This window comes from Monodelphis domestica, chromosome 4, assembly GCF_027887165.1.
Source record: "Monodelphis domestica isolate mMonDom1 chromosome 4, mMonDom1.pri, whole genome shotgun sequence".
Classification (NCBI taxonomy): Eukaryota; Metazoa; Chordata; class Mammalia; order Didelphimorphia; family Didelphidae; genus Monodelphis; species Monodelphis domestica.
Genome location: NC_077230.1, coordinates 140,085,512 through 140,112,981, shown reverse-complemented (window position 1 = coordinate 140,112,981; position 27,470 = coordinate 140,085,512). Strand labels below are relative to the sequence as shown.

The window sequence follows — 27,470 nt, the reverse complement described above, 5'->3', positions numbered from 1 at the left end:
GCATGATCAGGACAAGGGAAAGAAAAGAATACCCTCTCCTTTCGAAGTATAGTCCATTTCTTTAATTTCAAAGATCTGGCAACTTCTTATAGTACTGGCTGTGCATGGGTAATATGATATATTAATGCACATGTCCTATGGACTGTGGGACTGATATCACATTAAGTCAGGATCACTAGAGAGTTAAGATCATTTTATTATATTTTTTATTATTATTGGTCTTTCATAAACTTTTTTACCTTTGATTTTGATAGTTGATATAAAATTCATTTTTTCTCATTTTTGCAGGATGATCAATAACTTAAGATCATTTTTATCTTTATTATTGGTCTTATATAATTATTAAATTTAATTTTGCTATTTGATTTAGAATTCATTTTTTATTTGTTATTTTTGCTATACTCATTACTATTTTTATTATTGTTTTTGATTTAGTTTATAATTTCTTTTTTAGCATTATACACTCTTGTTTTAATTTTTAAACAAAAAGGGGGATATGTAGTATACCAGGCATGTTAGCATCTTGGAAGGATGATTAATGTATTGATATTGTATCATATATTCATTTACCAGACTCATGGTCAGGTTACTTATTTATCATTGTATGGACGAATCTGCAGTCCAAAGGTCAAGAGAATTCCTGAGTAGGGCATTATCGGCCACAGTGTCCTAGCTCATGCCTTGTCAGACCACTTTCCTTTCCAAGGTGCATGTTGGATTAATCTCCTCCTCTTTGATTTCGTGATTGTCAATTCAACCAATGTTAAGATCTATGTCATGTTATGTATTCACTAATCACCTCCCACTTGACATTCCTAAAATCTCCAATAAAAGTTGGGGAACACGAGCGAGTCTCCCTCTTGATCTTCTGTCTGCTCTGGATCCTCTTGTCACTCTAGCTTCTCTTGCTCCTCATGTCTACTTGCTTCTCACAACACTGTTGCCTCTCATATTTCTCATTACTCCTCTGGCTCTCTTGCCCATGAGAAGTATTACTGGAGCTTGTGACTCCCCACTTGTTTTAACTTGTCATTTCTGAGTCTTTATTCTGCATTTCTCCATCTATCTCTATTATCTATTCACCCTTTTTCCTTTAGTCTCCATTCTTCTTCTCAGGTCACCACCCACAAGTAAATTGTGTAGGAACTATAGGCGGCTCCTACATAAAGTAGCATTTAAAGAAATGGTAAAGCAAGAACCAAAATATAAAACATGTTCTTTTGAACCAGGTTTCAGTCTTCCCAATACTTACTCATTTGGTGTCTAGGGAGATTAGACCCAAACTTAAAGTAGTTACTATAAAAAATGTCTTATTGCTTAAACCTAGGGTATTTTCTGCCTCAAATACTCCATTTATTCCTTTAAATTCTCACCAAATTTAATACAAGTATGCATAACTAATAGATGAGCCACTCTCTTTCTTTTAGAAAGCATCTCAGCTGCTGACTTGATTGATTGATTGATTGATTCACTATTGGGTTGGGTCAAGCAAATCACTCCTTAGACCAGACTCTTCATCAGATTCAGCTATTTCTGCTACAAGCTTTGGTAGCTCAAGACAAATGTTATTACTGTTCATCTTTAAAAGCTTACAAGTCATAACCTAGTCTAACTAGTCCCTAATACCCAAGCCAAGTGACTCTTCTTGTCTCCAGAAGCCTTTCCTAGTATATGTCACCCTCGTGCCTAGGATTGAACTGGGGACCTTCATCTTTCAAGACCTATGCACTGCCTATTGCACTAAAGAGCATCTTGATTTGGGGTTAACCACCACCTCAAGTGGATTGGCTTTCACCTTAGGGTCCATTATTCAGTCTGAAACTGCTAGCTTAAGATTCCCTTCAGGGTGGATTCTCATGGAAACCAGGAACAAGGACAAGCTTTGGGGTCTCCAACTTACAAGCTTGTCCTAAAACTTGGTGTTCATTAGATCTTACTAGGCTACAAGTTTGGGGTTTTTAGATTCTATGTTGACATTGTTCATTCTCTGAAGCATGAAAGGACAGGTTCCTTCCACAATAAATATTTGGAAGGAGATTCACCATGACTCTACATGACTATTGCACTTGCTCTAAGAATTAGGCTCTTATTGGACAGCCTCTTCTTCTCCATTAGATTTTATAAACTCAGAAGGCACATTGTCCTCAGGTTCTTGAAAAACCCTCACATATTTAAGCAACTACATCAGTGACTAAGTTATGATTTTTAAAAGTACTTTTATATAGTGCTTTGAGATTTCCAAAGATATAGATAGATAGATACTAGAGATACACATGTACACACACTCTCTTGTTTGAATTAAAAGTTGAAATTTGACTTCAATCATATGTAGGTTACTTATCAGATTGAATGGCCTGAAGATTTTTTTCACAAATCACATTTAAACAGTACTACTACTTTTTTTTTTGATATATCCTTTTCTAATCAAAATAAGTTTTTGAAGAAGCATGGAGACTGGTATTACTTATAACATGTCCAATGAAAGAGAAAAAAAAAAAAGACTTTCATTGTTAAATTAACCACACATTCTCCCTTCCTGCTATTTTCTTTCTTTTTTCTCCTACATTCTTTTAACTCTTTGGCATTTTGGTGATATTATTAGCACATGTAGCAGAAGTTAATTAGGAAATGGAAAAAAATGAATTTGTAACCTTTTTTCCCCTTAATAAAGAATAGCTAGTACTTTAAAAGTTGCAAAGAATTTTACAACTGTCTCATTTGCAAATGTATCAAAACCCTGGGAAGGAGTTATTTTAAAAATATATACAGATGCCATATATGTGTGTGTGTGTGTGTGTGTGTGTGTGTGTGTGTGTGTGTTTCTTCCCATTTTACACATGAGGAAACTGAGAAGACAGAAGATAAATGACTTGTAGCTAGTAAATATCTGAGGTGATATTTTAACTCATTTCCCTGAATCCAGATCCACTATTCTATCTACTGTGTCTCCTAGTTGCCTTTTTTCTTATTAACAGGAATTTAGAACTAGAAGCAACTTTAAATATTATCTAGTCCTCCCTCCTTATTTTTACAATTTCAGAAACTGAGGCCATGACAGCTGATTTTATTTGGCCAAAGGTCATACAGCTAGTTCATGGAAGGGCTGGGATTCAAAGTCAGGTCTTCTGATTCTAAAACCAGTAAATGTTAGTTTTAATAATTCCATAAAAATAGTCCATTGGGCGTAAATCTACATTAAAGGAAAGACTTGACCCTTTTCCCAGGGAATCTGATTTCATAATTTTCAAGATAAGTGATCCTAGAAGGACAACATGGCAACAGAAATCTAGTGGGAGCAGGGGGGCGGGGGGAGGGTATATAATGTATGGTAGAAGGATTAGGCCTGAAGACCTAAAGGCAGCATATGTTTGTTGAATAACGTGTTTTTGTGGGCTATATTAACTTGCAAATCATTATGATTCTGACACTGATCTAGGCTGGACTTGTCTATTTTGTTACTGGGGTGGGGGGGAGGAAGGAATTTAAGCAAATAAATAGTAAAACAACCTGAGCTTAATGCCTAGTCCATTTTTCAAGCTCTTTTATTAAATTTATGGTATCTCTTTATACATAAACAATTAACATGCTGGTTCTAGAAGAATATTATACAGTATTTACATTAGGTTGGAAGAGTTGACAAAAATAATATTGTCTTTGATATTATTGTGAATATTTGAAAAAATAGTGAAAAAATTTAGATTCAAGAGCTTATTAATTTAGATTGGTCTTTCCTAAAATTATTCCCAATTTGTAGTATTGGGAAGAGAGCTTTTTTATTTCTTTGTTCTATTCTTCTCTCCTGTATGGAAGAGAATAGGGAGAGAAACTATTTTCAGAGGTCTTACTCACTACTTCACTGGGCTAAGAAAATGCTTTGAAAACTAGTAACTACTATGTAAATGTCATCTATGATTATCATCATCATCATCATCATTACTGTTGTATTTGTAGTAGTGGTTCTTTTAGTAGCAGGCTTGGCTTTCTGTGTGAGCAGAGTAGGTAATAATAATAATCACAAGCATTTATATAGCATTTATGGTTAGCAAAGCACTTTGCGTATTATTTTGTTTGATCTTCCTACATGGCCACCCACAGGACATAATTTATGTTCTAAAAAGCCTGATATTTCAAAACTGTCTCCCATCTTCCTGTCCTGCTATCTGAAATTCTCACTATTAAATAGCCACTCTGTTGTAAAACAGTGTCACTGGGAAACCCCTCTACCTTGTATGCAAGTGTGCTTCTCTCCTGAGGAGACTGATTTATTTTTTGGTTAGCGCACTATCCCAGATTTAGAGTCAAGAGAGGGACATTAAAATGTCAAATCCAACTCCTTCACTTCTCAAGCAAGGAAACAAAGGTCAGAACAGGTTAAGTGACTTCTCTGAAACAAATACTACAAAGTAAATGGAAGATTCAGAATTCAAAGTCAGATCCTTTGGGTTCCAAAAAAACCCCAAAACAAAACAAAACATGGTTAGTGATTCAAAAGTGGAGTTTTTCCATTCAAAAAAGTTATGAATGCTTTCCATATGCACGGGACTATGTAGGACACTGCAGTTTATTCAATTAACTAGCCAGACATTTAGTTCAAATCAACAAAAAAACCAGGGCCTTGCAAGTGATGCAAACAGTGTTGCCGAAAGCATATTAAATTAGGAATTTGGAAGGCCCGGGTTCAGATTCAGTTTCTCTCATTGCCCCTTCTAAGGAATATAATTTTGGCTATATTACTTCATTGTGGAACTTTTGTTTTCTTATGAATAAAAAGAGAAGTTGTGGTGGTACTGGATGGGGGTTCTTAACCTTCTTTAGATTATATAGATGTGGTTGGCAGTCTGGAGAAGTCTAATAGTCATGTACTTTGTTCCTTGCAGTGATAAATGAAAGAAATACTAAATTTTAGTTCTAGATTAGTGAAAATAAAGATGTATTTCATTTTCCTATTCAAATTTACAGAAACCCTTGGGCCCCAATTTCAAAAGATCTCTAAGGTTTCTTCTAGTTCTGTGATTCTGAAAAATAATTGTTAGTAGAAAAAAGGGAAAAGGATTGCAAGCATCTCATCCTTTTCTTAGGGTTGGTCTTACCCATAAGAATTCTTGTTGAAGTTTGGGGGTGTAAAACAGAAGAACATTTAATGGCTGTCATTTTGGATCATAGAGTTAAAACTGGAAGACTCTTAGAGCTCACATTGCCCTACCTATTCATTTCATAGGTGAGGAAACTGAGGAACAGGTACTATCTTAAAGTAAAAGAGCTAGGAAATATCCAAGGTGGGATTTAAACACAGTTTCATGATTCAGTCAAATAATTTATTGTCTGTTGAGTTTAATGATTTGTTTTTATTTTGGTGATGGAAATTTAGAAGTGTTCTAAAATTGACTAGCTTAACTTGTTTGTTTTTAAATCCATATGTGTGACATACTTGAAAAAGAAGTGCATCATAATCTTATCAAAACACCCAAGTTGGCATTTTAGGAGTCTGTAGCTCTAAAGAGTGAGTAATTGCAGCCTTCAGGCAGTTTGGGCTGAATAACTTTGTTTTCTTTAAATACAAATCAACATTTCCAGCTACCCATTGTTAAACTAAATATTCCCAATTAAGATTTATGGCTCAGTCTTGGATACACATTAAGTGCTTAGAGCAGTTTACATAACACACAAGATTTAATTTACTAATTAAATCCATTTCCATCTTTAAAATGTTTGTGAGATATGAATTTTATCCCTTAAGTCTTTTGAAAAGAAACTTTGAGCTGCCAATCAACATTATCCACGATAACCACTCAGATTTTTAGAATCAAAGAAGTTACCTGTAATAATCTGGTTTCTGTAGCCCACATTTGACATCAAGTTTTCTGTTCAGGTCTGGTCTTTTCTTTGCAAATTCTTGGATTTCTTCTATTTTGTTGAATGACCATACTTTCCCCTGTAAGAATATAGTCAGTTTTGCTGGGTAGTTGATTCTTGGTTGTAGACCTAGTTCCCTTGATTTCCAGAATATTATATTCCATGCCTTTTGGTCCTTCAGTGTGGATGCAGCCAGATCCTGAGTTATCCTCACTGTGGTTCCATGGTATCTGAATGACTTCTTCTTGGCAACTTATAATATCTTTTCCTTGGTCTCATAGTTCTTGAATTAGGCTATAACATTCCTGGATGTTGTCAGTTGGGAATTAAGTACAGGAGGTGATCTGTGGATTCTATCAATCTCCACTTTTCCCTCTTGTTCTAGAATATCGGGGCAGTTTTCTTGAAAAATTTCCTGTAGTATCGTGTCCAGGATTTTTCTTTTGTCATGGTTTTCTAGTAGACCAATGATTCTTAAATTGTCTCTCCTCGAATGATTTTTCTAAATCCTCTGTTTTGTGAATGAGTTGCTTCATATTTTTCTCAATTTTTTCATTCTTTTGGTTTTGTTTTATAGTGTCCTTCTGTCTTGTGAGGTCACTTAATTCTAGTTGTTGTATTCTGGTTCTTAAAAACTGGATTTCATCCCTGGCTTTTTGATCATCCTTTTATTTCTTGTTTGATTTTCTATGGAGTTCATCTTTCATCCTCTTTACCTCATCTTTCATCTCCTTTGCCTCATTTTCCAGCTGATTAATTTTGTCTTTCAAGACACTGTTTTCTGTTTCCAGATGACTTATCTTGCTATTAAAGTTGTCTTCAGCCTCTCTCAATTGTGTTTTGAATTGCATTTTGAGTTCTTCCAAAGCCTGTATCCAATTCCCTGGGATTTCTGATTTATCGTTTGCTGATCCCTCCCCCTCTGTTCTGTTCACTGTATAGAAGCTATCTTGTAATTTCTTTCTTTACTTCTGTCATTTGTTCATATCCACCCCTTCTTTGCTCCCTGTATTTGTCTGTGCTCTTGCTCCTCTCATTTTTTTTTGTTTTGGGGGCTTCTCTCAGTCTCCCTTCTTGGAGCTTTGACAGAAGATCTCTCTGTGCAGTCTCTGGGGGAGGGTTGTTGGGGGTTTGAGCTTCCCTGTCCTCTGAAGGCTTTTGATTTGTTTAAAGTCCAGTAGTCAATGAGGGAGGAGAAGGGAGGGGTGTGGAACCTGGACTTCCCTGAGTTCTGAAGACTTTTGATGGGATTAAGTTCAGCTTGGTTGGGCTGGGTGTTCTCTGAGGCCAACACCTCCTGTAAGGCTGGAGCAAATATGGAGGATCTCCACATCTCTGGCCTGGCTGCCAGCTCTATGCTCCCTCTCTAGCTACTTCCCTGCCATCTTTCTTTGATGCTCTGAGCTTGGCACAGCCGTGCCTGCAAGGTACACCCTCAAGCCAAGCACCTTTACCCACCTAGAAGTTCCTGCTGCCTCTTGGGCAGGGAGAGTATTCCTGGGACCTTCCTTCTGCCTTCCCCTTAAACCCGAGTGTTCTCGGATTCTGGCTTTCGGGGGGCTTACCTTTTGAATTGAGTCCAGCAGGAGGGTTTCTTGGCTCTGTCTTGTGGTTTTGTTTGATTTTCAGTCATCTAGGAGCATTTTTGTGATCGGTAAGAAAGGGTATTCAGAGGTCTGAACCTCTGTTCCTTCTAGGCCACCATCTTGACTCCTTCCTCAACTCCTTAATTTTAAAAGCAATTAAAATTAAGGCCCAAGGAAATGAATTGACTCGTTCATGGCAACATAACAAGTGAATGGCAGATACAGGGCCAGAGAATCTTTTTTTAATTAGTTTTCCCCTATTATCTTTTGGATTTAAGTAAATTACTTATAGATCATGAGTTTGACACCATCATATGAAATATTCTATAACTTTCTGCTATCTCCAACCCATATGCTATAGAATATGATGGAATACAATTCAAAAAACATTTTTGAATGGCTACTACTATCTGTGAAATCAAGAATTAGATTGAAATTTTCAATCATATCACTTATGTAGAAAGATATAGAGAGGTACATTAATAAGTAATCAAGATTTTCTCTGGATTATATTTGCCTACTAATAAAGTTTATTTCTATTAATTATATACAACTTATTGTAAAGCACAGATGTTTTTACTGCTTAAAAAGCACCATCAATTCATGATGCTCTATATAATGGAAGATGCTGAGAAGAGAGTAATAGGAATAGGCCTAAGGAATGAAATAATAGTAACCTGAGTAGGACAAATAATTCTGGCTGGATATAAGACCTTTTGTTTCTCAAAAACACATTATCTTTACATAGTAACTTATAAAAGTCCTGATAGATAATCCTAGTATTGGTTGAATTCCCTCAAAAGATACTCATTTTTAAGGGGATCTCTTCCTTTGCTCTAATTTCAGATGTAAGTGACATGAGTCAGTTAACCAATTTATCAAAAATTTCTACTGTGTATGTGGTTAGATACTGTGCTTAGTGCTGGGCATACAAATACAATAGCAAGGCAATCTGTGGCCTTTTGAGCTAAAAAGAGACATGTTTATAAGTACATAAATGCTTTATTACACACACATACACACATTCACAAACACCCCTTTACCTCAAGCCCCTTCCCCACATAAATCAATCCTTTTCCCTCCAAAAAAAGTGTTAGGGAGCCCTAAAATACTTGCAAAATAGATGATGAACAGAGAATTGAGACAAAAAAAAAGAAGAAGCAAGACTGCCTTGTTACGGTAGATATACTTTGAACCTCTGAAAAATATAAAGTTTTACTGGGGGAAAAAGAAGATTCTTTTGAGCTCAGTTATATAGGGTAGCATTCAAATTTTGACCAGTAAAGAATATGAGGCCATTTTCCCTGAGAATGACTTTTTTTTAAATGAGGGCCTGAAATTCCCATGAACAAAGAATGGATTGCTTAGCCAGCCTCTTTCCTCAAAAAAGAGAGTGAGGGAGTACTGCCTCTTACTTCTAAAGTGTGTTGTCTTCTCTTTCTGATTGGCATGGCAGTTTGACCTTGGAAGTTTGCCTGACAATTCAGATTGGTTGGATATTTTGAGAGAGGAGGCGGGTTTAGAGACCCCAATTCCTCCCTCATTACTGGTTACAAGAGATATGTGTCTTTGCTTTAGATGACATGGCTGATCACCCTTAATTTCCAAAGTAGGACAGGTTCACCATAACTGATAAGGCCTGGCCTTAAATCCTTTTTATCCTATAAAGATATCCACAAAAGACTGAAGGTCTTAAACCAATTTGATAGCCTAGGGTGGGATAGGGGAATTTGGGTGGCCTCTCAAGTTTTGGCTGCATGCTGTATTAGACCCACTTTGGGAGGTTTCCAGGAAAATGATTTCATAATAATATGCCAATTCAATGTTAATTTTCCATGATAGTTACTCACCTCCCCCCCACACTTTTCTGCTTATGTCCCTCACCATTGCACAATAATATTTTTAACTCTTAATGACTCCTATCAAATTACCCCCATATTCCAGACCTTTCTCTCCTCAAAGCCCCAATTCCAATTTCTATTAGAAGATAACCTGCTTTATAATTATCAGAAATCTTTTACCTCCTTTATTCTCCTCCTCAAGATCTATGTTTTGAGTTATACTGGTTCTTTTGCGAGAACTAATCTTCCCATTTATGCCCTTGAGTCCATTCTCTCCCATATCCTTTGAGAGCTTGCTAAATTAATCATCCCTTCTTTCATGAATATTAAGTTTTAACTTTTTACTGACATTCCATCAAGTTTCAAATGGAATGTGACCATCTCTATGTGACTGCAGGGAGCTTTGAATGGAAATATCTAGCATCATCTCTTCCTGCCCTTTTCTAAGGAATATTTTAGTTCCTTCTAGGAGATTAGAAACAGGAAGTTGGGTACCATAGACTGGCCACCTTTTTCTCTTGAGGAGAGGGAGGGGTATAAGAATAGAATTATATCTATCTATTTCCTATCCCTCAATTTTAATAACTTCTGGAAGTTATTAAAGTTTTCATATGCTGTGACCCAATAAGAGGAAAAGAATCATTCTGTACAAAAATATTTATAGCATCATTTTCTGCAATGATAAAGAACTAGAAACTAAGGGAATGCCGATCAACTGATGAAAGGCTCATCCAATTATGATAAATAAATGTAAGGTTATATTATTGTGCTGTAAGACACAAAGAAAGAAGAGGCTTCAGAGAAACTTAGAAAGATGTATGGGAATAACAATCATATCAGAACAATTTGTAAATTACATTGTAAAAACAACTCTGAAAGATTTAAGGATTTACATCAATATCATGAGCAATTACCTTTCCAGAAAACCAATGAAGAACTATATCCCGCATCTTCAGACAGAAAGCTGATAGATTAGATTCCAAACATATTTTGGTCATGGCTAATTCAAGAATTTGTTTCTCTTGACTACTCCTTTATTTCAAGAGTTTTATTTTTTCTTTTTTTCCCCAATAAGGTAGGGTAGAGGTAGAGAAAATAAATGAAATAAAATGTTGTTAATTGATGCAAATAAACAATTAAAAAATAACAAAGGAAAGGAAAATCATGTTGGAACATTAAATATGATGAACAGTTAGTAGGCTAGTTTTACTGGAACAAAGATTACATAAAAGATAATAATCTGAAATCACCATAGAAAATTGAAAGCCAGATTGTTGAAGCACTTAAATGCCATGCTGAATATTTAAATGCATACATATATATGCATATATATGTATATATATATATATATATATATATATATTTACACTAAAGGCAATAGGGAACCACTGAAGATTTTTAAATATGTGTGTGAGGCTAGGTAAGTAAATGTATAAGATAATATAAAAAGCACAGGATGAAGAACCATAGAATGCTAGTTGGAAGAGATTCTAAAACTAATCTAATCCAATTGTACTTCCCTTAGACAACAAAATTTAGGTTAAAGGTGACGCTGTGACCTACCTAAATACTCATCAGCATTAGAACCAGGGCTTAAATCAAGCTCCATGCTCTTTCCATTATTCCAGGTTACCACAATATGCTTTCTTTTTTTTTTTAATATGCCTTTACTTCCCATCTCACAAGTAGTACTGTGTATTAGCTTTAAGGCAGAAGAGTAGTAAGGTCTAGGCATTTGGTATTAAATGATTTACCTAGGGTCTCCTAGCTAGGAAGGGATTGTTTGAACCCAGGACCTCCCCACCTCTAGGCCTAGCTCTTCAATACTGAGCTACCTAGCTGCCCCCTATGATATACTTTGGCAAAAATCATGCTAATGGTCTTTTGAATCCACACAAGAACATATACTCATATTCAGCATTCAAATGGGTTTGTGATCTCATCAATTCGAGTTCCCTCCAATAATGCAGACCATGATCTATCCATTACTGTCCACCTAGTGCAATTTTCATTTATGTCACCTCCAGAGTCCATCACAGATGGTCCATCTGACATTTTAGAGGCCTTCAATTCCTCCAAATATCAGAAGGGAATTTGTGGAGTTCTCTGACTGGTCACTCTTTTATCCTTTGTTCTTATCACATCAGCTGCCTACCTATCTAGACTTCACTACCCAGACTTATAAGTTCCACACCTTAACAGAGAAGAGAGTATAATGGACATCACAGTATAATATAATAACTATCACCAAATAATTATTTGTGTTCCTGTGGAGGTACATGTAGAGAACAATGCAGGTCATTGAAATCATTATTTCTGAATTTCCTCTCTTCTGCATATTTACATTTTTAATTTTAATTCTATGTTGTATAAAGTATAGATTTAATTTTTGCTTTAAGGTGTTTTTTAAACCCTGGATTAAAAAAGAAAGCAACAGAATATTTAAGATAAATCATTAGCTTATTGCCTTAGTTATGCAGAAAAACATCTAATGGATTTTTTTTTTTGCAAAATGTTACAGGAATAATAAAAATTGTTTCTTTTTCATTATTTTTCTGTAGCTTTCCCTGAATGATAAAATTACAGGTCCAAAACTGATTAATATTTTAATTCCTATTTATTATAATAATACTTGATTATGGAACTTGAGCCAAGTAGCCTCTTTTAATTAAAAAATAAGCTGGCCTATTTAAATCAAAATGTCTGAATAAAATTGGCATCATGTGAAAGTGAAACCTGGAAATTTTAAAATTAAAAATAAGAACAATAATTCTTTAATATCACTAAGGTTTTTAGACACTTTCCCTAATAAGAATAATGAGAGGCAAATAATGTTTTTTAGATGAGAGAAACTGAGACCATGAGAGACAAAAGGACTTATCTCTTGTCACCCAACTGAGGCGAGGTACTTCATAAAACAAGTCCAGACACCCAGAAACTCAATTTTTGGAACTGTTATTTATTGATTAATAAAGAATCTACCAGCTGGGACAGACTTCCCTAGTGGAAGCTGTCCTTAACTGAAGTTACAGACAGTTTTATAGGGTTACGTCCATGTAAGAGGTTAAACAAGCTTATACTATGTAGAAAATCATTTATTGCTTCAAATCGTATCATGAGTGAGATATAGTCTTAGTGACCAGGGCAGAATGACCAGGATAAGCAAGCCTTATTACAAACACACATGTGTGGTCAGTGATAAGTGGATAGCACTCAGGTCTCTCAGGGGTTATTTACTTTCACATGTACTTAATAATATTTAGTTATTGAATAGTAATTTTAAAATCCACAATTGTTAGCTATGTGTTACCTTGCATTCCGTCCTGACCTATTTGTTTGTTCTGATGTCCCTTTGTTTCCTGGCACTTTTCTCAGCCATAGGATAATTGGATTTTAGCCTACCACCTGCATAAGTTGCTTGACCTCCTGGAGGGACTGGGTCAGTTTCCTAAAAAAATGCAGGGATTGATTAATTTGCATTATCTATTTTAATTCCACTTTATTCTCTAACCTAGTTCACTTATTCACACTACTTCATAACTATATGACAGATAGGAAATTTCAACCCATATTTTCTGACTCAAAGGCCAATAAATGTATTATACAAACTTAATTCTAAATTATAAAGGGGAAATAAGACAAAATGAGTTTTTGTGTTTTCTTTTGTAAATTAAGGCAGGAACCCTACAGAATTTAGGTTTTTCTTTCTCTCAAGGGGGAGCATACACTGTGGGACACTGAGAATCCTAGAGACCTTTATCCCACTTTCTGAGAACTGAGACATAACCTTCAAATGTGATGCCTTGAAATCAAGATAATCTTTACTAAGCAAGGACATAGATGCATATGGGAGCAAATTGACTAGCATCTACTTTTATAATTCTTAAAGAAGGGAAAAGGGAAAGGGACTGGAAGGAGCAGAACTGGGGGGGTGGGGATCTGGAGTAGTATGCACAGAGAGTTTCCAGGAATTGGGTGATAAGATTCCCAGGTGCAAAGGAGAACAAAGACATCTCTTTTTTAGCATAAGAGGAAGAACAGAATATGAAATAACTCAGTTTCAAGGTTTCAGCGATACCATGACTCTCTTGAGTCTTAGGGTAGTGATGAACTCAATAAGATATTGAGAGTCTGGGTCCACAGGAATACAGTCTGTCAAATCTTGTGATGGCTGATTTGGTGTTCTGTTATTGTTCTTGGGATGATTCTATTTGGATTAAATATCCCCAACCAGGAAGAAGTTGGCTTTTGGATGATTTTGGAGCTGAATTCATTTTTACAAAGGACTTCTGGTCTACATATATTTCAGTTCATGAATATTAGTTTATTTTTAAAGCATTGTTACTTTTTAAAACACTGTTGTAATTTCCCTCTGCCTTTTTATGCCATTACTGCCACCAATAGAATCCACCCTTTTCAGAAAGAAGTATAATTAAGCAAAACCAACTGACATTTTTCTTGGTCATGTCTATCAATGATTTCCCTGCTCTTACCCTGAGAGTATAAGAGCAAACCCTCCATTTCAGCTTGCTTATGGTGTTTGAGCAGAGTTCAATATTTTTCAGAGGTATATTTTTTTTACATTTTTGTAATTGTGTTCTCTTGGTTACGCTCCATTCTGTATTAATTGATATGGCTTCCCAAGTTACTCTCAATTGTTTGTCATTTTTTAGAGTGAAATAATATTCCATTCCCTTCATATGCCATATTTTACTCAACCATTTTCAGATTGATGAGGGACATATTTTGTTCCCAGGTTTTTCTTTGTTACCATAAAAATTTATATATATATATATAACATACATATATGTATATATAACACTTCATGTGTTTTGCATGCATATATATGTGTGTGCATATGATTGTGAGCTTTAACTTTTTTCAAGCTTTTACAAATTTCAAATACAACAAATTTTCATATAGTAAAAATGCCCCAGTGACGTAAAGCATGCAGTACTTTGATTATGAATAATTGATTATTTTATAAGATGTATTCCTTCAATATAGTTTCAATGAAACCATAAAGGAATACATTTGTGGTTACAAGAGTTGGTAGACAAAGTAAAACAGTTTGCATGTGACATTTTGATTCATTTTCATAGATGATCAGGTGTATTGATGATGTGGGCATATTGTTTAGGATAAACCACTTTATATAACAAGTGACAACAATTATAAGTGTGGACCTTTACGACTGTGAAATACCTTACAGCTTGCAAAGTGAATTCCAATAAATTAGTCTCAATTGATTTAGATATACTTACAAAGAATTAATGAGTAATTACAAAGTGTAAGAGAGGATTCAGCAATACTCTTTGGTGTTGTCAGTGGGACTAAATACCTCTGTCACTGTAGCTAGAAAATAAATCCATTAAAATATAAATAGAAGAGTAGGAAGGGAAAGATATAATGGGGAAAGAAGTCAAAAGAGAGAGAAGGAGAAGAGCTTTGAAAGAAAAAAAGGGCATGTAGAGGAGCTGTATAGTGTTTCCAGTACCTTTTCATTCAGAAAGAACAAAAAGCTCCTCTAAATCCCTCACCAGTGCTGATTGTGGCATAGAGGAAACCCTGGTTTCTTGAATGTGACACTAAAGGAACACAAATCCTGATAGACCCAGCCTAACAGGGGAAGCTTTACGTTTTAACCAGATTTAGAGTCTCATCACCAAGTTTACACTTGAATGATGAATTTTTTTGCTATATCAGCTACCAAGATATATTGAGGTTCTAAACTGCACTAATTGAGGAAATAGACAAAACCAGATTCTTCTTCTTCTTCTTCTTCTTCTTCTTCTTCTTCTTCTTCTTCTTCTTCTTCTTCTTCTTCTTCTTCTTCTTCTTCTTCTTCTTCTTCTTCTTCTTCTTCTTCTTCTTCTTCTTCTTCTTCTTCTTCTTCTTCTTCTTCTTCTTCTTCTTCTTCTTCTTCTTCTTCTTCTTCCTCTTCTTCCTCTTCTTCCTCTTCTTCCTCTTCTTCCTCTTCTTCCTCTTCTTCCTCTTCTTCCTCTTCCTCTTCTTCCTCTTCTTCCTCTTCTTCCTCTTCTTCCTCTTCTTCTTCTTCCTCTTCCTCCTCTTCCTCATCTTCTTCCTCTTTTTCCCCTTCCCCTTCCCCTTCCCCTCCTCCTCCTCCTCCTTCTCCTCCTCCTCCTCCTCCTCTTTCTTCTTCTTCTTCTTCTTCTTCTTCCCTTACCTTCTATCTTAGAATCAGTACTTTGTATTGTTTCCGAGGCAGAAGAGTGGTAAGGGCTAGGCAATGGGGGATTAAGTGACTTGCCCAGGGTCATTCAGCCAGGAAATGCCTGGAGCCAGATTGAACTCAGGACCTTCTGATTCTAGGCCTGGCACTATATCCACTGAGCCACCTAGCTGCACCCAAAACTATAGAAACTTGGAGAATAGTAGTATAAGTTGTTATTATGCAGTCATTTTGGTCATGTCTGAATCTTTATGATCTCATTTGAGGTTTTCTTGGCAAAGATATTGGAGTAGTTTGCCATTTTCTTCTCCAGCTCATTTTACAGATGAGTAAATGGAAGCAAACAGAAGTAAAGTGACTTGCCCAGGGTTACAGAGCTAGTAAGTATCTGAGGCTAGATTTGAACTCAAGAAGATGAGTCTTTATGACTACATACCCTATATTCTATTCACTGTTCCACTTAGCTGTACCAAAGGTATAAATAACCTATATGATAATAGTGCTGTTTCTCTGTTACACATCACCCATGTATGAAACTTTTGAGTCATTCCCAATTCTTTACCTAATTTATTTCTATGTATTTATTTTTTCTTGTTGATTATTCACAACCATTTCTCTTGCTCACCTTCTCTCTATTACATGGTCACCATCCTAAAACATATTTTCATTTCTTCTTACTTATATCATTTCATTAGCTTTCTGATTGGTCACTCTCCTCTCCAAACCATCTTTTTATATTTATTTCTATTTAAGCAATATTTCTGAGGCACAACACTGACCACATCAATCCTCTGCTCACCAACCTCCAGTGATTCCCTGTCAATACTATAGGCTCAAATACAAACTCTTCTATTGGACATTTAAAGTCCTTTACTATCTCCAATGGCCTTTTCTTCTATATTATACAGTATACTCTGGTACTCTATGGCAGAGCTACAAATGACTTTCTTATTGTTCCTCACACACAACATTCTTGTTTTCGTGATTTTGTATCGACTATTTCCCAATCCTGTGTTACCTCATCATCTCTATCTCTTATTTTCATTTAAAACTCAGCTCTGATTCCATCTCTTAGAGGAAGCCTTGTCTGCTCCCCCTTATTTCTAGTGACATGCTCTATCATCACACACTCCATCATTACTTTTTACTTTGTATATGCTTTTATATTTACATTTAGTCTTTCACAATAAAATATTTGCAAGGGCCCTGAGTATAGGGACTATTTTATTATTTTTTACTTTGTATCTTCAGTGACTAGCATGGTGGAATGTAGTTAGAATAGAATGAATGTTAACTGATCAAACCATTGAATGGAAGGCTAGGAAAAATAAGATTTCCTGTTACCAGTCTTGTCATTGAATATGAACTTTGGTAATAATTTGCATAAGCCATTTAACCACCTACTTCCAATTTCCCATTTGTAAAATGGGCATCCTAATAATATGTTTACTATGTATTATGAAAATGATATGATTGATATAAAAGTTTTTTGATGGTCTTCTTAAGAACTTGTCCTTAATTATTAAATATGAGAGAAGAAAGCATTGTCAATGTACTTAGGTAATAAAAAAAGAGCAGTGGAGAAATCTTCCTAGGGATTCAGGAGCTTCTGTGATAGAGATTTACATTAACCTGTTGCTATTCCAAATTGAAGCCATGATCCTCGCCCTCAGCAATCCATTAGCTAAGACCATGGGTGGTGGCTTTTTATTTGGGCATTAGGGAATGAACAAAAAACAAAACTTTCTTTTTGTCATAACACCACCGAAAGGGATCACAACTTTGATCCTACTGGATGTAGCCATAGCTAGATGTTAGGTCATCCATCTATGAATTGTACCAGGACTATTAGGATACAAGCTACGCAGAGCCAGAAGTAGCATTTCTTAAGCCTATACATGATTTAGAAGTAACATCATATGAGTAACCAGTTGCTGGCTTAGGGTTTCTGAGAACTCTGGGTTCACATTGTTTGGTGCTAATTCTGGGACCTGACTCCAGCATTCTTCTTAAACTTACATGTAGTTTTCCTTCAGAAGTATGGAAATAAAGCTTAGGTATACCTAATGTTGAGGTTTCCCCAAATTTGGGTAGCAAGTATTTTCAGCTATTGTAGAAAGATAAGAAATGTGAATTTCATGTGGAATAATCTGTATTTCATTCTATAAAGAAAAAAAATAAAAATTACTCACAAAAATCCATAAACCAATTCCCAATATACCTGAAAGAAGCAGTCAGTCAATAAACATTAACTACTTACTATATGCCAGGGATTGGGCATACAGTCTCTGACTGCAGGGAGGTCATCAACTAATGGGGGAAGACAAAACAGATAAGAAAACTGAAAGGTTGGAGGAAGGATACACCATGTAAGGAACAAGAAGGCCAAGTTCAGAGGAAAGCAGCTTTGTGGACAATAGCCCATAATCTTCCCCTAAGAAGGGGAATAATTTAAAGCTGCTGAATAAAAATACCCCCTTTCCATTAGATTTCCCTTAAAGGCAGTAAGTGGATTAGTCAATAGAGCTTCGAGTTAGAAAGTTGAATTCAAATCCAGCCTCAGATATTTATTATCTTTGTGATCCTGGACAAGTCACTTATCCTCTCCTCAAGTGTAAAATGGAAATAATATGTATCGACCTCACAGAGTTGTTGTGAACATAAAAATTAAATATTTACAAAAACACTTGAACATATTGCTTGACTGACATATGATTGGTATGATAGAAATGCTTCTTACCTCCCACCTTTCCCCTCTTCACTTTCATTGAAATAGTGGAAGCTGGCAAGGTATTTATGGTTTTGGAACATGTGTCAACTTTGTTGAGGAAATTCTCTTCTCTTTCTGGAAGGTCCATTGCTCAATTTCCTGAACTTGAAAACTCTTAAATTTCAGATTAATCATTAGGCAAATCACAAAGCTGACTTTGTCCAACAAATCTCCCTTTTCTAACTAGAAGTCTAGATTAAACTCATTGTATTCAAAATAGAAGTCATTATAATTCCTCCCAAATTTCTCTTATTTCCCATTAAATCTCTCATTTTCATCCTTCCCTATTACATAGAGGGCAACCATTTTCCCTATCCCTCAACCTAGGAGTTATCCTGGATTCCTCACTCTCTCTCACCCCACCATGTTTAATCTGTTGCTAGATGTGCTGATAAGTCCTCTTTTCTCTGATTTACCCTCTTCTCTCCTCTGACACTGCCACCAATTTAGTGAAGGATCTCATCACCTCACACATGTTACTTCAAGAGGCTTCTAATGATTCTCCTGCCTCAAGTCTCTCTTGACTCCAATACATCCTCCATGTAGACACTAAATTGTTTTTTTCTAAAGCTCAGGTAAGATCATGTCACCCTCCCTCTCACTGCAACTCAATAAATGCCAGTGGTTCCCCCTTTTCTCCAGAATCAAATACAAAATGCTCTTTGATGTTGAGAATTCTTCCTAATCTAGACAGGAGTACCTTTCCATTCTTTTAACACCTTAATCTCTACCATATTCTCTAACTTCCATCTCTCTGCTCTGCTCCAGACATTTTCTTTGGCTGTCTCCAATGCCTGGAATGCTTTCTTCCTTTACTTTACCTACTGATTTCCCTGGATTTCTTTAAATTCCAATTAAATCCTACTTTCTACTGGAAGCTTTCCCTTAAGCCCCTTAATTCTAGTGGTTTCATTTTGTTAATCATTTCCTTTTATTCTTTTATATAGTTTGCTTTGTATATATTTGTTTACATGTTGTTTCCCCCATTAAATAATAAGCTCCCTGAGGGCAGATACTCCTTTTGTCTTTTTTTTAATTTCCCCAGTGATTAGCACAATGCCTGTTGTATAGAAGATGCTTAATAAATATTGATTGATTGATTTAGTTATTGGGAACCAAAATTTACCCCTCACTTCATTGTCCGTTTTGGAGAATATATTGAGAAATATTTTTGATTAGCTTTACTCTTGGGCTTTGTGCACAGGTATATGTCTTCTTCTTCCATATGCCCCTTTAGACAATCAATCATTGTTCCAATTGCTGTTATCTCATGTCCTGGAAAAGTCTATTTTTAGAAAGTCTCCTATCAGAGTAAAATAGATATGGAAAATTGTTTTTTATCTTACTTTCACTGTCCAGAGAAAATGATATGTCTTCTGACAAGAGTCTATCCATACCCCCCAAACTAAATGAGGATTGTCTATGTTCTCTAAGATGCCCTTATACATATAGATGTTTTATGAAGGGAGAAAGATGCTGTTTCTGATAAAGGGAAAGCTCTCCTAATAGACCTTGATGATATGATCAAAATTCGTTTTATAATTAAGATTGGTAAACAATTTAGAGTTGGAAAGGACCTTAGAGATCATCTAGTCTAATCATTCATTTTTACAAATTAAGTACCTGAGTTCCCAAGAAGTGATTTATCAAAGCATAAATATCAAATAGTAAAACTGGGATTTGAAATCTGGGCCTCCAAGACTAAAATTGGTCAGTAAAGCAAACATTTAGTAATCACCTATCTGTGCTAGGGACTGTACTAATCACTGGGAACACTTTTTTAAAGCACAAAACAGTTTGTTCTCTCAAGGAGCTCACAATCTAATGGGGAAATCAACATGCAAATAATTATGTGCAAAAAAAATCTATATAGAAGATGAATAGAAAATAATCAACAGAAAGAAGACACTAGAATTATAAGGACTAGGAAAGACTTTCTGTATTAAAGTGGGATCTTAGTTGGGACTTGAATGAAGCCAGGGAAGACTGAAGTCAGAGAGGAGGGGAGACAGCATTCTAGACATAGGAGAGAGCCAGTAAAAATACCTAGAGATGGGAGATGTAGCATCTTGTTCAAGGAATAGTATGTCTTCCAGGGATACCGAGTCACAGAGTATTTTGGAGGAGTCAGGAGAAGATATAAGGTGTAAGAAGACTAGAAATTGGGACAGGGGAAGAAGCAAAGAAGGGAGGGTTGGTTATGAAGTGACATAAGAAAGAGTCAAAGAGAATTTTTTATTTGACCTTGGAGGTGACAGGGATGTACTTGGAGTTTATTCAATAAGGGTTATGTTGCACTTTAGGAAACTATAACTTTGACAACTATGTGGAGGATCAATTGGAGTGAGAATGACTTGTGCTAGGCAGACAAATCATTAGACTATTGCAATAGTCCAGGAGTGATATTGAGAATTTGCACTAGGATGGTAGTATTGACAGAAGAATCAAGAGGGAATAGGTGAGATGTAATTAAGGTAAAATTGACAGGTCTTGGAAACACAGTAGAGATAAAGTGTGAGAGTATAAAGAGTCAAAGATGAGATGTAGGTTGCAAGTCTGGGAGACTGAGAAGATGGTGGTGACCTCTTTAGTGATAGGGAAGTTTGGAAGCAGGTAGGGTTTCAAAGAAAAGATAGTTGGTGTTTTTACCATTATGCCAGGGTGCTTTTTCCCTCCTTTTTGGCCCAAGACTTTCTCCAATTGAAAAGAGGGTGGACAGTGGAATTGAGACTCAGCTATGGGGGGAGGAGGGGGGAAAGGAAAATGATCTTTGTTTCCAAGGAATAATGTTTGAAAATGAACAAATAAAAAAAAGTTAAAAAAAGAAAGAAAAGAAGGTAGACAGTGACTTTAGTAACTGTTAAATGAATAAATACTCTCCAATTTTTATAGACAATAAAGCTTTTGAAGTTTTTAGTAGTCAACTTTTTTCTCCTTTTAATTCTTATGGGAAAACAAAAAAATTGGGGAGATGGGAAGGTTGGAGTTTATTTTTGGGGCATTTGGTACAGTCTAGTCTATTTTTAATTTGCATAACCTATGCATAGATTAAAAAAAATAAATGAGATGTTTGGTAGTTATGTAGAGGAGCTCACTATTACTGACAGGGCAATTTTTTTTTTTAAAGAGGAAAAACTTAATTCAAACTATAACTATTCTCACATTTAATTTTCACTATTTTCTTAATCAGCTGATTTTTTTAAAAGAAATTGTATTTTTCTTATATTTAGGGTGTTTATTTTGTTCATGAGTTAGTATGTGGTCCCATTTTTTTTCTACTAGATTAATGGTACTAGATAAATAATACTGTTTAAGTGGCCACGATCATGTTTAAGCTGTATTATTTAATTATAGGTCTATCAATAGACTATGTGGAGAATAAGCTTTATTGGATCAGCTCAGGAAATGGAACCATAAATAGATGCAACCTGGATGGTGGCAATTTAGAAGTGATCGAGTCAATGAAAGAAGAATTAACAAAAGCTACTGCTCTAACCATCATGGGTAAGTACAGTTTTTCTACAGCTGTGAGTCTTCATATTGATTGATTGTTGATAAATTATGACCTATTGAAAGCTGAGTCCAGTTACTGATCTATTAGCATCAGAAATATGTTCAAAATGCATATGCTATGATTATATTCCTTCCCACCCATCACCCTTTTTGATCACTTAAAGCCTTATGAGGTTGTTGAATTTGTATTTATTTTCAGTGTTACAGCTGACAATATGAACTTTGCCGGTATTGATTTTCTCTGTTTGCTGTGAATTTTACTTATTTCATAATTATTTTCTGGGTCATGCTAGAATGCCATCCTTTATTGGAATCCTAAATATCATTCACAGAAAAGTGTGGTCCTGATTATCTCTACTAATGGAGAAAAGGTTAAAATAGATACTGAAATCCATAAATAAAATTAAAAAGCCTCCATTTGGCCAGTGTTTCAACTTCTTTCCCCCCAGTGTGTCATGGGTACCTGAAAAAAAGCTTCCAACAATTGCTTTGAAGTCAAGATGTTTTACTTTCAATGAAACTGTACTGAGAGGAACATTATTTCTGAGTACAAACTCAACTTGATTTTTCTACATAGCTTCTTTTGCATTGAACCCCTGTCCCCCTTCAAACTAAGAAAATAAACTCATTCTTTTCTCATTTTCTCTGCTAAAATGTATTTTTTATTAAGTGAGAATTTTATTAATAGTGTCCAGGAACATTTGTGAGTATAAGAATTTAAAATTTAGGTTTTATGCTAAATATGAGAATTCTAAAGTAATACTATGGTTGCCAATTTAAAAATATTACAGCTTAAGTCAAAATGACTTTTAGAAGCTTTATTTATAAAGAGGTAGAAAGAGTGAAAGTGGAAAAAGGTAGATAAAGAGACAGAAAGTACTGCCTAGCTACCAACACCCTGAGTTTAATCCTAATGTCTCCAGACCACAAGTGCAAATCCAAAAGCGACTCTCATCCGAATCCAAAATCCTAATTAGGAACCAAAATTTTGAAGAGCCAGGAGACACTGAAGAATCTCCTAAGAACCTTCAGTGCACATGAGACTAAGACTGCCAAGAGTATCACCAGAACTGGCTCTGAAGAAAGTGTCCTACCAAAGTGCCAAGGAGCAGAGAGGGTCTCCTCACTGAAGATCCAAGGAAGGAATCACTCCACTCACCACCGAAAGCTGAGAGCTAAGGCAGGATCTAGGGAAAAGTCTAGTCTGGTTCACCAACCCAGAGAGCATGACTGCATCCTGGAGCTGGCCTTTTTAAAGCAGTTTTCTCTGCTGCTCCCCCACTTTTCAGGAACCAATTGCAGTCTTTCAATTTGCCTAGCACTGGGGGAGGGGGGATGAATGGTAATGTAGGGGTTTGGGGGTTGGTGGGGGAAGTGGGGGGAGGGTAGAAGTAAGGGGTAGAAAGTGGCCTCTGGAGTTGTCACCCACTCTAGCAAGTGACTTGTGAACTCTTGTGACTGGTAAGGTACTAAGCAGGGCTACTTAATTATTTTGATTAACTTAAAAGTTACTGATTGATAGACAAAGAGAGTTTGATTCACTCTTCATAGGAGTAAAACATTCTTGTCATTAAGAAAGTTCCAAAATACTTGGCAGTAAAACATCCTCATCACTAAGAACCTTGTGGTTTAACAAGACTTAGATGATATATGGTTCAGACAATTAAATCAGGATAAAGGTGATATATACTACAGGTAATTAACTATAGTTAAGAAACATCTGTTTGAACAGGATACATGGTGTAAGGAGTCCCTCATGGCAATGCATCATTATATGTCTTGCTTTCCCAGCATACTACAATAGTACTCTTAAAAACAAGACGGAGTTACTTATTATAAAAGTTAAAATTAAATCTCAATAATATTATCATATTTTAAGAGATTTATTAATGATCATTAGAAATCAAGGAATAAAGAAGATACAAAATAAAGACCACGAGCCCATGGCTGGTTAGCCATTTTTTTAGTCAACCCCACTCACCACCAACAATGCTGATTCTACATCAGAGAGAGGGAGTTTCCAAAGCCCACATCCTTTATCCTCTGTCTATAGGAAGTACATAATGACAGGAAGTCAGTGGGTGCTTGGGATATGTAGTTCTTTTTTAGGGTAACAGATTTTCAGTCATACATTATGATTATAGTTAAACATCATTTGAATAGTCAGGAATCAATAGAACTCTCCCTTAATTTGAAATTTCTTTCCTCTCCCTGTACCCTTTCTACCAATTATTAGCTAAGTAAGTTTGCAGAGAAACATAAAGCATTAATTAAAAAGGAAGAAGAGAGGCCAACAACCTGAAAAATTCAAAATGTGACGAAGCAAACTGTTCACTCTCAGTAACTGTCTCTGCTTTGGAGACAATTATTTTTATTTCAAAAAGCATATTTTTAAAAAGAATGGAGGTCTTTTAAAAAGGAAAATTTATATATACTTTTAAATGGAAATGTGACATTTTAAATATGAAAAGTGAGTCAAAGCATCATGATATAAAAACATCATGATACTGTAGAAAGAACACTGATCCATGAGTCAGGAGAGATTTACTACCATTTGAGTGACCTGCCAGCTTTTCTGCTGTGCTCTCATTTTTCTTACCTGTGAAATTAAACTAAATGGCCTCCAAAGTCTTCTCTATCTCTGAAATTCTGTAATTTGGAAGAACTTCTTATTTAGTAGATACTTACAACTGAGAGATGGTGTGGTGTAATGGATAGAGGACCAACCTCCAAGTGAGAAAGACTACCTGTCTGTGTGATCCTAGCGAAGTCATTAAACCTCTCAGTCCCCCACTTCTCCAGCTCCTAATGACTCTGAGTTGTATAGTAGATGCTAATCAGCATTGGTTTGGAATGGGGTGTTTTCTCATGGAGAGTTCCATATGCTAGTGAAATCAAGGCGATATCTAAGATACAAAATAAAAACTCAAAACTGTTAACTGAATTCTCAAATGGTGACATGTATCTAGCTTGATAATGTATAAGAAGGTATAGAGTTGAATATTGTATATTGAAATATTTGGTTATATTTTTAAGACTAACTTATTTGAGTATTAGATACCATGCTTATAATTCTAAAGAAAGTGATACTACTAAGATTATATTTTTAGAAAGGTATAATATTTTCATAAGCGTGATCTATACATTTTTTTAAACCCTTAACTTCCATCTTGGAGTCAATACTATGTATTGGCTCCAAGTCAGACGAGTGGTAAGGGCTAGGCAATGGGGGTCAAGTGATTTGCCCAGGGTCACACATCTGGGAAGTGTCTGGGCCAGATTTGAGCCTACAATCTCCCATCTCTAGGCCTGGCTCTCAATCCACTAAGCCACCAAGCTATCCCTATACATTTTTAATTTGAGATTTTGCATGACAAGCTATATTGATAATTTTATAGTCCAGTCTTCCATCTTTTTTCATTCTGATAATATATCTATAGATTGCAATGAAAACTTGAAATATAGTTAAATGATTGCTGATTTGGTAAGAACTTTAGAATTCAGCTTTTGATCAAGTACTGACCATTTCCCAGAAATAGGATGCAATACTTGAGCAAATATGGAATAACTACACTAGAACTCTTTTCCTGCAAAGCAAAAGCCACAGTTTTATATAATTTTTCATATTTTAAAACAAAACCAAAAATCCCTCTTCTTTCCCAAGTTGCTTCTTTCCCCTAATATTTCATGTTGTCTTGCTCCAAATGTGGTATGATGTAATAATTTAACTTTCAAAGCTTCTCTGCCTGTCTTTCTAACTCACAGCCCTAACATGCTTTATAGCCTTCCTAGACCATTATTTCTGAGGTTAAAATGACTAGAAGACAGAAGGTAACCTGAAGAAGGAAGCATCTGCTCTTCCTTACTTAACACTTCTCTCTGTACCTAGAAATATGATATCCTAAAAGCATTTTACCTGAAGAGAAGGTTATTTTAAAATCATGGTATGATACTCCTTTGAGACAGCAAAGAGGAAAGACTTGTTTATGTTTTCAAGATTTGCCAAATAAAGAGAAAAAACACATTTTATTTTTTAAATACCATCACAATTTAAAGACCATTGCAAAAAGGCAATCATACAAAGAAGTGCATTTTGAATTCTGGACAAAGTTTAAAAAGCTATAACTATCCTGAGGCCATATTCATTTACAATAAAGCAAAATGAATTACATTTGTGTCCTTCTACTAAATCAGTAAGCCTAGCAAATGATATTGTATCAAGTAATCAAATCAAATAAATTAGAGAAAATACTCTAAAGAGCTGTACTATGGAATTTTAAAGTAATTTATTGGATTTTAGTGAGTCCATATACAATAAAATATTGCCTTATAAACTATATTTAAGACATTTTGAAAGGTTATTTAGCTCACCAAATTACTATAGATCCTAGTTTATTTTCTTTTATTTTTGATCCTACTTTATTAACCAGGATTTCTGTTTCATATGTATGGAGAAGGTTTACTAACAAATTGAGAAAAGCAAATTAAACCAGTAGTTAGGATACCTGGGGATTCAAATGTCAGCTATAACACTTTCTATTAAGTCATAGCCTCTTTGCAACTTATGATCATTTCCAAAGTGAGAACTTTTGACTAGGCGTTGATAGTGAATGTCCTTTCCAACTTTCACATATAAGATTTTATGAAAGTTGTAGAAACTGCATACACAAAGTTTTTGACTTTCTCTTCAAATAGGATGATCAGTTAGTTTTGCCTATGAATTCAAGAGATGGTGTTGGGTTTCTAGGGACAGCATGATGCCAATTTTAATTGTGACATTTTTAGTTTAATGTGATGTCAGGCATACTTTAATCCTGGGATTGATTCCCATTCTTTCAGCAAATGAAATCAAGATTCAAACTTTATGGGTCCATACACCATATTGTCTTTACTCATGAAAGACACAGGAAATGGAATAAATCACACTTTTGTTTTTTATTTGGTAAAATTATTCAAACAGTTCTAACTTATCAATAGGTTGAATTCCAAAGATTTGTTTTTCTCCTTTTTGTTTGGAATTCAGAATGCATCTTCCCACAGAAATAATGGGGGGGGGGGGAAGATTGCAGAGTACAATGAAAAGTCACTGGATTTGGGATCAAAGACTATGAATTAGAATTCTTCTTTTGATTTACAATCACCTGAACTTAAACCAGTGACAAATTTCCTTCACTAAAGTTTCCTCATTTGTAAATTGAGGAGTTGTATTTAAATTACTTTTAAGGACCCCTCCATCCTTTAGATCTAAGATCTCAAAATTCAGAAAAACTACTTATGGGCTAGCCAGAACAATATTATTATTATTATTTTAGAATCAATATTATTTAACCCATAATATAGAAAGATTTGGGCCATCTACATTTAAAGACATGTCACATCATAATCAAAGGCTTTGGAATATAACACAAAACCAATTTCTTCAAAGGAGTTATTTTAATACTATTTCAATAATATTTTACACAATATTTTAATCTGAAGATTCTCTTTTCGGTTGATTTGACTACTAGCCATTCTTTATGTTCACAATCTTCACTACACATGTGATTCATAAAATATGAAATGCATTCATTCCCAACCTTGACTTTTTAGAATTTTAGAATACTTGCTTTTCTTCAAAGCAGAGCTCTTTTGTGCCATCACCTACAATGATCCCCAGTCCTCAGGCACTTCAAGTTGTTAGAGATTTCTACCTCTTGAAATTGATTTGGCCTAAT

General features: G+C 35.3%; 1 protein-coding gene across 7 annotated transcripts in view; it reads left to right on the top strand.

Annotated features, from left to right (window-relative positions):
* Window positions 1-27,470, top strand: part of LRP1B (LDL receptor related protein 1B) — a 2,480,145-nt gene that overhangs the window by 1,673,076 nt on the left and 779,599 nt on the right. For all 7 annotated transcript variants that reach the window (XM_007494117.3, XM_056797188.1, XM_056797186.1 and 4 more), the window contains one exon: window positions 21,598-21,747. In XM_007494117.3, coding sequence (XP_007494179.2) covers window positions 21,598-21,747 — 150 coding nt within the window. The remainder of the gene's footprint in view (window positions 1-21,597; window positions 21,748-27,470) is intronic.